We start from the raw sequence: 13770 nt of genomic DNA on the forward strand, positions 1-13770 counted from the left end.
CAAACGTTTAAAGGGCTTAATTGTGAACTTTGATGATACCTGTTATGTTTTAAATTGAGGTTGTAGTATGGCTAATGGAGGTCCTGAGTTGAATGCTGACTTAACAACTGTATTTCTCTGCTACGGTTTTTTGTTTAAAGTTAAAATGAGTATTAGCTTCTGATCAGACTTATTTAATGCTCATAATAAATGATTACTTGGCTAAGGGTCTATTTGTTTACCTCTTAATGAGGCTCTTAATGGTTCAGACCTCTTACTGGTTCAGCACTTAATGATTCAGACTGTTTGTTTCACAAACAGATGTCTGAATGGTTCAGACATTTGCCTCTGAAAGGTTAAGATTTATACAGATTCTAAATGGTTAAGACCTCTAATCTGAATTGGTCAGACATTTGCCTTTGAACGGTTAAGCATTATACAGGCTCTTAATGGTTCAGACATCTTACTAGTTCAGCACTTAACCATTCAGATGTTGCCAAACAGCCCCTAAGTGGGAGAATGTTAGATTAAATATATAAATTGTATTTAATCGAGTAGCCACTATAATCATTTATATTATATTTGATTAAAATATTAAAATTATACTTTATTATTATATTAGTTGGTAATTGTTGATGGATCATATTATCTTTATTAACTAAGGGGCTGTTTGGCAACATCTGAATGGTTAAATGGTGAACAAGTAAGAGGTCTGAACCATTAAGTGCTGAACCAGTAAGAGGTCTGAACCATTAAGAGTCTGCATAATGCTTAACTGTTCAGATTCAAATATCTGACCAATTCAGATTAGAGGTCTTAACCATTCAGACTCTGTATAAATCTTAACCATTCAGAGGAAAATGTCTGAACCATTCAGACATCTGCTCGTGAAACAAACAGTCTGAACCAGTAAGAGGTTTGAAGCATTAAGAGCCTCATTAAGAGGTAACAAACAGCCCTAATAAAGATTTCCCTTTAGGTGTACTTAAGGAGATAACTGAAGAGGTTAAAGGGTTAGGCACAGGGGCGGACCCACCCTTGGCCAAGGTGGGTGGCGCACCTCTTGAAAAAAAAAGTCAGTGTTAATTTGCGGCAAAAATCATGACCGCACCTCTTGGAAATTTTCATTCGCACCCCTTAGAAATTTTCGACCGCCTCCCTTAGGAAAAAAATCTTATGAATTTATTAAAAAATTAAGTAAACTCTGATACTTATTAAAATACAACCTAAATTCCTAATTTATATAATTATTAGCCACTCTGAATTAACCCAATTAACAATCACTTAACCTTTATTCCTTTAGCCCAATAAAGAATACATAACCTAATTACCCAAGCTCAATCCATTCTAATTTGAACAAAACTAAAATAACCAAACCCACCGCCCTTTCCCATTTTCTCTCGGCTCCCACGCTTTGCGATCCCCAGACCCGCGCGCAAACCACAGTCTACAGGCGATCGATTTCTCTTGTTTTTCGTGGGAGACAAGTGAAATCCGGCCACCCTTCCCACGCAAACAACAGGAACCTCACGCAATTGGGTATGGTTCGATTATTGAAGTTGTTATACTTGTTTTATTTGGATTTTTAGGAGAAATAGAGTTGTAAAAGGTTTGAAAATTTTAGTTGTTTTGATGTTATTTGAAACTATAGTAGGGTGATTTTGTAGTTTTAGTTTGTTTAAATGGTTAGTTACAAGGAATCAACAACTAGGGCTTGAAATTAAAATTGAAAATTATGAAGTTTGGTGATGATTGTTTAAGACTTTAAGTGTTTAGTGATCTTTTGATAGTAGTATATGTTATAAAGAGAAAGATTTGTTTTGGATAGATTTCAAAAAATGAAAACCCGTAGGGCGATATTTTAAATGTGTTCGTAACGACATTTGATGTGTTTTTTATGATTATATAAATTTTAGCTTGATGTTCTTTCGTTTTACATGACTCGAACTGACACGAACCAAATTTTTTTATATACCTAGAGGCCTAAAATCTTTAAAAATATTCCGCACCTCCATGAAAAGCTCCTGGGTCCACCACTGGTTAGATTTACACATAACATCACATAAATTCGTCCCCCTCTCTCTCCACAAATCTCGAGTTCATCAATCAAGAACTCATAATTCCTATCACTCATATACACTCTAAACAAGAAACAGGTCAAGCTAACTATCATGTTTACCTCGATGTCTGCATCAATAATTAGATTATCTGATGACTTAAATGCTATAACAGGTACACAATTCATATGTTTTCTGTTATGTACTTAGAGATTTGATCAACATGGTATTGCCCTTGGAAGTGGAAATGAAAAGGAAAGTTAAGAGAGTTATTATATTGGCCCATTCTATACACACCCCCCCTCCTTCCTGATTACACCCCCCCTTGTGAGAGGAAAACTGTCGGTTCCACGCAGGTAATGGTTCGGATTATAAAAATCATTTTAACTTATTAGTTTTTCTATACATGTAATTTAATAGTTATTTTGCTTTTACATAACCTTAATTTCACGCTTCTTATTTAACACCAATTTCTAAAACGTTATAATTATGCTAGCTTCTTACTCAGTTAAAGTTAGACCACACGATGTGAAGAGGCTTGAGGGTAGGACATTGTGTGACATGTGAACCACGCGTTAAAACAGGGTATGGTGTTAAAACGGACGGTGTGGCCCGGGGCATGAAAACGTGGCTTTTTCGACACCTGTCACACACTTTTGTATTATTTTATAATTAAAATTATATAAAATGTATTAAAAACTTATAAATATATTACTAGTAAAATAAATTTAAAATAAAAAACATTACATAAAATAAAAATACGAAACTAGAAAACACATAATTTAAATAAGACGAGCGGGAGTCGATGGTTCAGTTATTCTCACCGGTATAGGATTGAAAGTGTTGTTGGATTGTCCTCCAAAAAGGACCGCTCGAGCGCCTACCCGGTGTGTGGGACCCAAAGCTTCGACCAACAACTTGCAAAGTGCTATATCCTCTTCTTCGGTCCACGCCACGGCTGCCATCCTCTGTTTTTTTGGTGAAGTTGAACGGCGTTGAAGTGGTGGAGGTTGTATAAAAATGAAGAAGTGGTGGAGTTTGTATAAATTTGGGTGAAGAAGTGGGTTGTATTTTATAGTGTGAAATTAGAATTTTTTTAAAAAGCAAATTTTTTTAAAAAAAATTAAAAGTTAATCGTTGGGGTTAAACGGCTAACATTCACGTCCATCAATCGTGTGCCACGTCAACTACAAAATCTCTTCCATGCCAGTGAAGATTCCCCCAACCAATCAATAATGCCTTGGACGGAACGTTGTGAACGGCGTTGAACAAGAACGCCATTTTGAATGCCCACACCAATCTTCGATAAATGTTTAGAATCATTTCTATCATATCTTATAAAAAAGTCGGGGTGTTGAGAGATTTAACCCTTATGACGAGGATCACAGTGATGTTTCTTGTCACTTCCACACAAATGGAACTCCGGATCAAGACTTGTTGCCTTTTAATTAGACCAATATGTTAAGTGATAGTGTACGGTAGATTCTGTAACGTGTTTAGCTATATAATGAGACCACCACTGGAACCCTATTCACATCACAAATCCATGCAAACAATTTAGTTTATGGATTATCTTGATACAAGAGGTAGAGCTCAATCATAGGGTGTAAGGGGTGCACCCCTTATGAATTGTGTGTGTGTGTGTGGGGGGGGGAGGGGGGGGGGGGTTTCACCCACCCAATTATAATATGTCATGTCATTTCTCCTCATTCTCTCCTCTTGCTCAAAAACACAAGGGGTGGTTTCCTCCCAAACCATTTAAAAAAAGAGGGATGATTGGTTGAAAGAGAGTTGGGCCCACCACTACCCTCTCTCCCTCGTCTTCACCGCATCCGGCATATATTCACCGCACATCACCTTCACCGCACACTCCTTCCACGCATGCGGCACATTCACCGCGCGGCAAAAGGCTTCCCTGCTAGCCTTGCCGCATCGACCCCGGACACCCATAGAGCATTCACATCCAACCCCCCAAATTATGTGAGGGGGTTTTTATTTTATAAAAAGTGGTTGTAGGTGGTTGTGAGTAGAGGAGAGAGAAAATGTTACTGTTCATCTGTAAATTTGAGGGGACACTTTTCACCCTTTATAATTTTTTTAATATATTTTAAAAGTGCTTGTGAGTGGAAAAGAGAGAAAATGTAATGGTAAATGTATTAAAATTTTTATTTAATTGAAAATGAGAGAGGAAAGATAGTGATTTTTAGTGTAATATAGGGTAAAAAATAGGGAGTTAAATGTGAATGCTAGGAAAACCCACCATTGAACTCTAGATTCGTCGCTATCAGTCAAGGGTTTGCACCTCCAATTGTTCCATTCGCTTTCTCTAATATCGAGACGGATGTATAACGGTAACACCTCGGAAAATTTTATCAAATCATATGGCGACACGTGTCCAATCAACTCTCAAATATGCCAAATTGTTTGGACGTGAGGGACCAAATATGTAAAATAGTGCAAGATTGGATGTGGAGGGACCAATTGTGACAAAATACCAAATTATGGCTTCTAAGTGATCCTTACGGACCGCAAGACATGCCTTACGGACCGTAAGGCATTAAATAATATTGTTCCTGACACCTATGTCGCGATTTGTCACCCTTCTTCTGCTTCAAACACCTCATTAAACACTTGTTAACATCTGGAAATTATTGCCAACACCTGGCATGATCTTGTGAGCTAAGAACAAGTATAAATAGAGGTGATGTTGAGCCATTTCAACTTGCACCTTCATTCATTCTCTCTAATCTTCAATTGGAGCTTGCTTCTGATCATAAAGAGGCCTCCTACTGAAGTTAATCTTCTTCTAGAATACTTGTAAGTGTTCTTTCATAGTTCTTTTTCTTTCTAGGCTAAGTTATTAGCCGAAAGTCAAGCAAATTGACTTTTGCTTTGACTTTCGGTTATGACCCTTATGGTCAAGCTAATGTTCGAATCGAACATAACTACGTGATAGTAATAAGGTAGGTGATAATCCCCTATGAGGGCACCTCCTGAAGATCATGTTAAGTTGGTCAAATGACGGGTCAAAGTTATATTAAAATGAAAGTCAGAACGCAGATTTTCGGAAATTAAGTTAAATGAACTTCTAAACATCTAAACACTAATTTTTGACATTATATCAGTTAGTATAACATACTAGGACATGTTAAATCATGTCCAACCCGTCATTTCCTGCTTATAGTCCGGTTCGCAACCGAAAGTCAAGCAGTTTGACTTCTGCTTTGACTTTCGATTCTGACCCGTTTAAGCTAAGTTAGCTACTGATTTGAAGTTGTATTATGATCATATTAATATATGGAATAACCCTCTGAGGTTATACCATTTGATCATAATCATTTGTCAGGTTTTATGCAAGTTCTTATATTATGCCTTAAAAATGTCGATTATGCCCTTTGCACATAAAATGATTTTAAACCATAATGAACATGTAATATGGATTATAAACTGATGTGGTAACATGTTTTGGCATAACGAACTTGACATTGACTGATCCGATCACCCGATGCCGCCTATGCGCGTACGATTGACTTATATAGCCTAGTTTATATAAGTTAGCCGAATCGGGTCAAATTCCTTCAAAATCATTTATAATTAGAATGTATTATTGTTTGACCCATATTATACAAGTCATAATACTTGTGAGGGTACAAACTACATTCTATTCGGCCACCGCTTAATCTAGCGGACCGTATCGATTTATTTATTAGTTAACCGGTCCAAGTCATATGACTTGAATAAGACCCGTTAACATTCTAATAGATTATAAATCCATTCATTCCAGACTAATGGTGTCCAGTAAATTGCAACCTTGTTAGTTGTTTTGACTTAAACGGTCGTGCTTATAAATATCTTTGGATTGTAAAGATTTAAGCTCAGGTAAATACTCTTAACCTATTTTTCCTATACGGGCTTGGGATGCGGTAAATTATTACTGCTTGGTTGGGTATGGGATCAATGACCTATGTGTCCAAAATCCAAATAACCCGTTTTAATTCGTTATGCTTGATAACTTAAACATTGGGGGTTAATGCAGCCGTGTCCTGGATATCCTTGGCTCATTTAACTGCAAATGGTCACGACCTAAGCACGGGGTGTAGACATACACCCGACAGATACTAATGCTATGATAAAATATTTTTCTTACCCAATATGGGGATTAAAGTGATGTGTCGGTTAATCATGTCTCGGAGCTTAGTTCCGGGCCCCATGTGTATTGACAAGCATGTAATACTAGTAACAAGAGATATAGTTTGTCCCAAGTTATTTATGAAAATTAACATACCAAATGGTATATAAAATGATTTTGAAATATTTTCAAAATATGTCGGTTATTTGTATTTACCAGTGAAAACTGACGTATTTTCAAAAGACTAAGCGCAGGTTTGCAAAGTGTGTAATAGGCTGGAAGTTGCCCGGTAATTGCTTAGTGGAATTTGCAGCTCCATGCAAAAAGCCTAGTAGTCTTTTATGTAATCATTTGTTATTCGATCCGCCTGTACATCTTTTAGTACACTCTCGTCTATATATTATTTTTGTACTTTATTGTACTTGTAATAATTATTTTAATATTCCCAAGACTTCTGCTGTGTTGATATAAATATCTAATTATCTATATCAATTTATCACGCATAAACCCTAAGTCCGAATCCATAAACAAATCAGAATGTGAAAATAACCAAAAGTTTAAAATTAGGAATGCGAGATAAAAAAACAAAAACAATTAACTAAACCACAGAATTATATAAACAGTTTCATTTGAGTCGGAGTTCTTGAATGTCTAAATTAACATGAAGTCAATAAATGTTACTCATATTTGCAAAATGAACATTAAACGGGTCAACTTGAAACATGACCCGAACGACACAAATTCTAATGGGTTGGACACAGGAATCAGCACTTAGTACCGGGTACTGGTACCGGTACCCACTTTCCCGTTTTTCGGTACCAGTATCCAATTTTTTCATTTTTCGGTACCGATACTTTCGGTACTGAACGGGTACCGTGCTCATCCCTAGTTGGACACGAATAAGCATATGCATCGGTTTAAGGTTAAAGATTTTAACCCACCGACATCGTATGACGCCCAGAAATCCTATTAACATCACAAATCAAGGTTTCATGATGTTTTTATCTTTGCAAGGGAAACAACTCACAAAAGCCATCGCCTGTCACTTTTTAAAACAGGTTACACTTTTCATCAAAAACACTTTAATCAAAATCTAAAAGATAACACATTTGTGATCAAATCATGAAAAAAACTGTTAAATGATTCTTCAATTTTGTTAGAGTAAACTGCCATTTTGGTCCCTGTGGTTTGGTCACTTTTGCCACTTTCATCCAAAACTCAAACTTTTTGCATCTGGGTCCCTGTGGTTTCAGTTTTATTGCCAATTTGGTCCAAAAATGAAATCAGATCATATTTGCCTTATAAAATCCTACTATTTTGTCATTTTCCGCAGGGGCAAAATGATCATTTCTCTTTTATAAATAAATACCATATTTTATAAGACAAATATGACCTGATTTGCCCCTGAGGAAAATGACAAAATTGCAGAATTTTATAAGACAAATATGATCTGATTTCATTTTTGGACCAAAATGGCAATAAAACTGAAACCACAGGAACTCAGATTCAAAAAGTTTGAGTTTTGAACTAAAGTGGCAAAAGTGACCAAACCACAGGGACCAAAATGGCAGTTTACTCATTTTGTTATTTAACAAAAAACACAATATAGAATACATGACATGAGATTACAGTAATCTGAAGTTCTGATATAGTCTTGCAGAAAAAATGTCAAAACTATCAGTTGATCTTTTTATCACAAAAAAAAAAAAAAAAAAAAAAAAAAAAAAACCCAACTGATGCTAGTAATTGAAAAGACTGGAAGCTTAACTAAAACCTGTTTGATGGATATGAAACTCTAGATTACATACACGACATACAACATCCGTATCGCCACCTTCAACAGCGATTAAATTGAATCACTTATGGTTATGCAGTATTTCGAAACAAGCAAATGACAAAACCTTGTTCCATCTTAGAACTAAGCCAGGCAAAACGATTTTCGGTCAAAGTTACAAGCACTGGGCTCTAGATTCAAATTAATCAAGCTTAGACTCTTAACAATGTAGCAAAAAGTGCATCTTACACCCTTGAGAAAAAATTCAAGATGGTGTTTTTGTTGCTCTCTGATTTGCTTTCAGCTTTCTTTCCACTTGTTACCTTCTTTTTAGACTCTACGCTTTTCTGAGAATTGGGTGTCATTTCCAGATCTTCGACTTCTGTAACCTCTGAATGTTCAGTAGCACATTCATTCAGCACCGTCGATTCTTTCTTTCTCTTAAAAGGGTTGTTATTAGGAACCACTGACGATCTTTTGGCAGGATTCACGTGAATATCGTTGTTTGATGGAGATATCAACTGTTTAAGATTCGATAATCGTTCTAAACTGGGTTCAGGCTTAGTTCTGTCCACCACTGTAATCTTTTTGGTTCCGGGTTTACTAGATGAGACGATGGGAAAGCAGCCCTCTGTGGTTGCTTCTTGTTTCATGGACCGGTTGTTGACTGCAATTGATTTTTTTGGTTGACCGTTACAGCTAGGAAACTCATTAAACCCCATCATGGTACAAGGGTCCAGTTGACCTTCGGCAATTGCAGAAGCTTGTGAAGATGATAATTCACTGACCGTAGTCAAGGAGGACAAAATTTGAAGAAAAAACATTACCGCCGGAATGGATATATCCATAGGTAAATAAATAAAGATGCCCACCTCATCGGTGAACATCGAATAGATATAAAGGATACGGTCCAAGGAAATCAAGCTCTTCATCCGAATAATTTAGAAGCGTTTCTCCAAGTGGTGTCAAGTGTTTTAACCTTTTTGAATCTGCATCATAGCTGCAGAGGATGTAATACTTGTAGATATCATAATACGTAAAATGACGTAAAAACGGTGAAAAAAGGAGGGCACAAACATTCTGGCATGCTGAAAAACAGCTAATGCTTCTCTAAAAGATGTGAAATAGTCTTTGGGCATTTGATCTCCTTTATCATACTTTAAGACAGATAGGACCTGTAAAAGAACAAATCAAGGTCACTTATTTTGTCGTTACAATAACCTCATTTTTATACATTTCGTATAATATGCTTACACGGTCTAAATTACGATACTTAGAAACCAAAGCATGAGCCTTCGCAATCCCAATTCCAGGCACAGATGGAAGAAAATCACATCCAGCTAGAACGCACATGCCTACGTATTCACTGCTGTTATTAGTTTAATTAAATGGATAAACAGTTGGTCTAGCCCCTAATGGTTCAAATGGGTAAATAACGGTTAGCCTAGTTAAAATAGACTCTGAGGCCAATCTTTGTCTATTCAAAAACTTGATTATTATAGTTTTCTTAATCAATATTAACTATTTGGATTTATATGTGTATGGTTACCAGTGAACAACTCTTTGTCGAAGTGTAGGAAGGAAGGTAGACGTCCCACTGAATCAAAAACTTTATCTATAACTATCTCTTCCCCATTGCCATATCGGTCCATCTTGAAAATAACCTGTTTCACAATATACATCCCGAAAATGTTAAAAGAAACATTAATTGTGGGACCCACCGAATCCTAAACCGGTCGCAGATATTACCTACCAACTATTTTATCATAAGACGTGGATGAAAATAACCGAGAAAAAAAATAGGCACAGCTCACTTTATAAAGTTTACTTTTATTTTATTTTACTTTTTCTGATGATATACAGCCCATGAAAAATATTTATTATAGAAGATTACAAAGGTTGAAGTGAAGTTCTTACAGAGGAGCAACCATAGGCAAGAAGATCACTGTCCTCTGATATAACTGCTGCAATTCCACCTTTGTCAGCATCAAGACTGGATAAATACGCTAATTGTGCATCCGCCTCATACGGTGCGACTACAAACTCTATATTCTCTGATCTTAAAATCTGGGAACCTAGCGCCAATTTAAGCAACAGAATTTCATTTAAAACCAAAGTAACAGCTGTATATTTGAGTACCTGAATAAGTTGGTGTGCCATTAATGGTGTAATGCTCACTGCCCTCTGCATCCAAAAATGAACTCTTCGATTAAAATTTTACAAAGTCAGGGGTGGACCCAGAACTTTTTTTCACAAGGGTCAATTTTTTTCCTCTTAAATTTGAAGAAATCCTCTTAGAAAATGTTTTTTTTTTTTTCAAAACAAGAATGAAATCCATGTTCTTCACCTTAAAAATTACAAAAAAATCTTTAAAAACCATTTGACGAATGGCAGCAAAGAGAAAAAGGCCAGAAAAATCTTTTAAGAGGAACCAACAAGGTTTGAAACCTGGTAAACTAATTCAAGGAAATCAAGGTTAACCACTCCAACCGTCTATCTTTTTTCATTTAAATCACACAACAAACATATAACAGTTGTCCAATAAACTACGGGATCAATAAATTCCAAAGGTATACGTAACATATACAAAACTTAAAAAAATAAAGTGTAAGGTCGCATCCCTCGGGATCAAACCGTTAGCAAGTACCTGGAACATCTCTATTGCAGCATTTGTATCGCCTTCTTTGAGCTTCGCCATTGCTAATTCACGATTGTCTTTCCTTTTACTATACAATATATTAACAGAAATCAACTGTATGTATTTCAATTATAAAGAATAAAAAAAAATTAAGTAATTAACTAGAGTTCACCTGTGTCTTTGTTGCTCTGTTAGGGCCTTGCAGGGGATGTTACCACCATCAAAAACTAGCACCGGAGTAATATTATGATGACGAAGCATATTGATTCGATGCATACAGTAGTTTATGTATTGATACTTTTTGTCTCCTTCCGTATTCAGACAGAGCTCCATACTACATGAATAGGCTATTCATTTTCACAGAAATGTTAGTTTTTATCAAACATCATTAAGCATAACCACTAGGATAAAATAAATATTAATCATTAGTAACTAATGAATAGACTCATTGGGAGCAGCCTCTCTGTGTTTCAGGGATAAAGGTAGTCTTAGACCTCATCTCACCCTCCTCAGATCCTACCGACAAGTGGGAGTATGTATGTTTGTTTTGTTTAGCGACCTTGGTTTTAAAAAGCAAGAGACCCACAAAAGCGACGAGGTCTAAAACCAAGCGAAGGCGCGAAGCGCAAATATGGTGGGCTTTTCGTACCCGAGGCGCAAGCTAATTATATATATTTTTTATATATCTCATACATATCCCATAGGTTTTTAGCTTTACCTACCCAAAATATAGCTATAAGTAGGGTTTTTGTATGATTTTAGTTGCATGTACAAGCCAAAAAAAACCCAAGGTACAATAGTTATATGCATAAAAACGCCTCGGGTACGAGAGGCGCGCGCCTTAGGCCAAAAATGCCCACAAAAATCCCAAAAAAGTGCGCCTTTCTGGCATTTCTTGCAATTACTCTAGGCGCTGAGCGAAAAAGCCCCAAGGTTAAAACCAAGTTAGCAACTAATGAGCGGTAGCGGACCCAGAAGTTTTTTCTTGGGTCACTAACATTCGGTGTTTGAATATCTATCAACTAGATGACACATTTTTTGGGTAGGGTCAGACTGTTTGGAAACTGAAAACCTAACATTAGTATCCTATTAAAAACAGATTTTTGGGGACAACTGCATTGCAAATTACATATAAATTGATTAACTTTAGACATAATGTGAAGGGACTGTCTGTTTCAGTTGAGCAAATGTATAAAAGTCAATAGAATAGAGAAAAAAGACATACCTCCTTTGTGAAGCCATGAATAAGCATCAATGCCCACCTGTAAAAATCAAACAAACAATTAGCAAGAAATAGAGTATCCCAAATCAATAAGTAAGTATAGATTGCACGCCACGCACGCGTTTGTGTGCATATTTCTTGATGTGAATGGGCTCAACGTAGGGTTTCATGAATCTGAGAAGATCTTTGATCCCCATTTGCTGTTTGATTCTTCGATAGGTGGATTGGATGCGGAACAATTACTGCGAGGATAGGTTGGATCTGAAACTTTTGTACGGCCAGTGAAGCTTTTTTTTTTTTTTACCGCGAAAGAGTGTTTTGAAATTTTTGAGGGAAAGCCTCCCGCTACTGCCTAGATGTTTATGCATTTTGGGTAAATTATAGGTTTGGTTTCAATCGTATACATTATTTCTTCCTTGTAATTATAAAAACGCTATATTTTCTTTCCTCATATAGGGTGTCAGTTAGATCGGCTATGTTGTATGAGACAGATTGTTGGGAAACCAAAAAAACACAGTCGCACAAAATGGAGGTAGCGGAGATGAGGATGCTTAGCTGAATGTGTGGGCACACATGTTTAGAACGAATAAGAAATGAGGTTTTTAGAGAAAGGTTAGGAGTGGCTAGTATATCAGATAAGATAAGAGATGGAAGATTGAGATGGTTTGGACATGTGAAGAGGAGGCAGACGACGACGCCGGTTAGAGCTGTGGAAATCCTCATGGTGGAAGGGAAGCGGAGTAGAGGCAGACCTAAAGTTACATGGGATGAGCAGATTAGACAAGATTTACTGGAATTGCACCTCTCCGTTGACATGGTCTAGGATATGAGTTTGTGGAGGCGTAGGATTAAGGTTAAGGATGGATAGGAGGGGGTATAGTGATGTCTTAGCTCTATAGTAGGGACTCTGATATTCCTATAATTTATGTGTACTTTACATGTTATTGTATAGTCGTATTTATGCCTCTATGATCCCCACACCCTATAGCCTAATATCATATTATGCTCCTACTTATTCTTTTACTAAGTATGATTGATTGATAATAATAATAATAATAATAATAATAATAATAATAATAATAATAATAATATTGTACTATTATTTATTTATTTTTAATTTATATATTAATTGTCTCAAGTATTTATCTTAATATTCAATGTATTTTGATTTCATCAATGAACATTTCAAATATTATTATTTATTTATTTATATTATATATATATATATATAGGATTAGGTTCAAACGTGAACAAAATTCCACGCGTGAACTGCGTGAACTGATCTGGGCCCTTGGTTTTTATCATCTTGAGATTTTAAGTCAATGGCATGATGGTAATTATTTGGTCATTTTTTTCCATTTAATTAAATACATAAGGGTATATCCGTAATTACACAATCAAAATAATTCAAAAAAGGAACATAAATTCTTTCCATATTTAAAATCTAATCAATTCAAATCCAGTAAATTTGTTCTCTCTCTCTCTCTCTCTCCATCTTGATGAAGATAATCAGTTTCAAATCCATTTTTTTGTACGAAATTCTCTCCAATGGCGTCTGTGACCCACCCCTTTAAAGCAGCCAAGACCAATTCCATTTCAGGAGTTGCTACATCACCATTATTACCATTCTAACCTTCAACCACCGGGAAACCGCCACCACCACGGGCAACGCAACCTCCTCCCGCAGTCGGAGCCGTAAATCGGCGGTGGCTGCTTCCGCCTCCGCCGCTTCCAAAACCGTAACTTCTTCCTCATCCTCATCCTCCACTTCCTCCGCCCTAACTTCCGTCGATACATCCACCGGATTTCCACCAAAGCCGTCTATCAGCTCCGATCAACTCCGTCACTGCACCCAAGCTCTCAAGTTCCTCAAGGAGAAACAGTCCGATCAGTATTCGGTTATCGAAAAGGAGTTCTCGATTTTGCAGGTTTTTTGCTCGTTTATTTTGTTTTTTTGTGCCCTAGGTGGAT

At 36.5% G+C, this 13770-nt stretch overlaps 1 protein-coding gene across 1 annotated transcript; it reads right to left on the bottom strand.

Annotated features, from left to right (window-relative positions):
• Positions 1 to 7928: 7928 nt before the first annotated feature.
• LOC110930524 (exonuclease 1) lies at positions 7929 to 12152 on the bottom strand. Its single transcript, XM_022173841.2, has 11 exons — positions 11919 to 12152; positions 11803 to 11839; positions 10750 to 10924; positions 10587 to 10665; positions 10079 to 10123; positions 9857 to 10006; positions 9489 to 9603; positions 9194 to 9294; positions 9017 to 9114; positions 8847 to 8939; positions 7929 to 8722 (listed from the first exon to the last, which is right to left on the bottom strand). The coding sequence occupies exons 1-11, from the start codon at positions 11994 to 11996 to the stop codon at positions 8185 to 8187; spliced, it is 1509 nt and encodes a 502-aa protein (XP_022029533.1). The 5' UTR covers positions 11997 to 12152; the 3' UTR covers positions 7929 to 8184.
• Between the last annotated feature and the right edge of the window lie 1618 nt (positions 12153 to 13770).

The sequence above is a fragment of the Helianthus annuus genome, chromosome 8 (assembly GCF_002127325.2).
Source record: "Helianthus annuus cultivar XRQ/B chromosome 8, HanXRQr2.0-SUNRISE, whole genome shotgun sequence".
NCBI lineage: Eukaryota > Viridiplantae > Streptophyta > Magnoliopsida > Asterales > Asteraceae > Helianthus > Helianthus annuus.

Bases quoted from the DNA above. Each gene is read 5' to 3' on its own strand.
- LOC110930524 (XM_022173841.2), bottom strand. From the start codon at position 11,996: ATGGGGATCAAAGATCTTCTCAGATTCATGAAACCCTACGTTGAGCCC. The intron at 11,840-11,918 runs GTGCGTGGCGTG...TGATTTTTACAG, and splicing joins AGAAATATGCACACAAACGC to GTGGGCATTGATGCTTATTC. The intron at 9,604-9,856 runs GTAAGAACTTCA...ATTGTGAAACAG, and splicing joins TTGCCTATGGTTGCTCCTCT to GTTATTTTCAAGATGGACCG.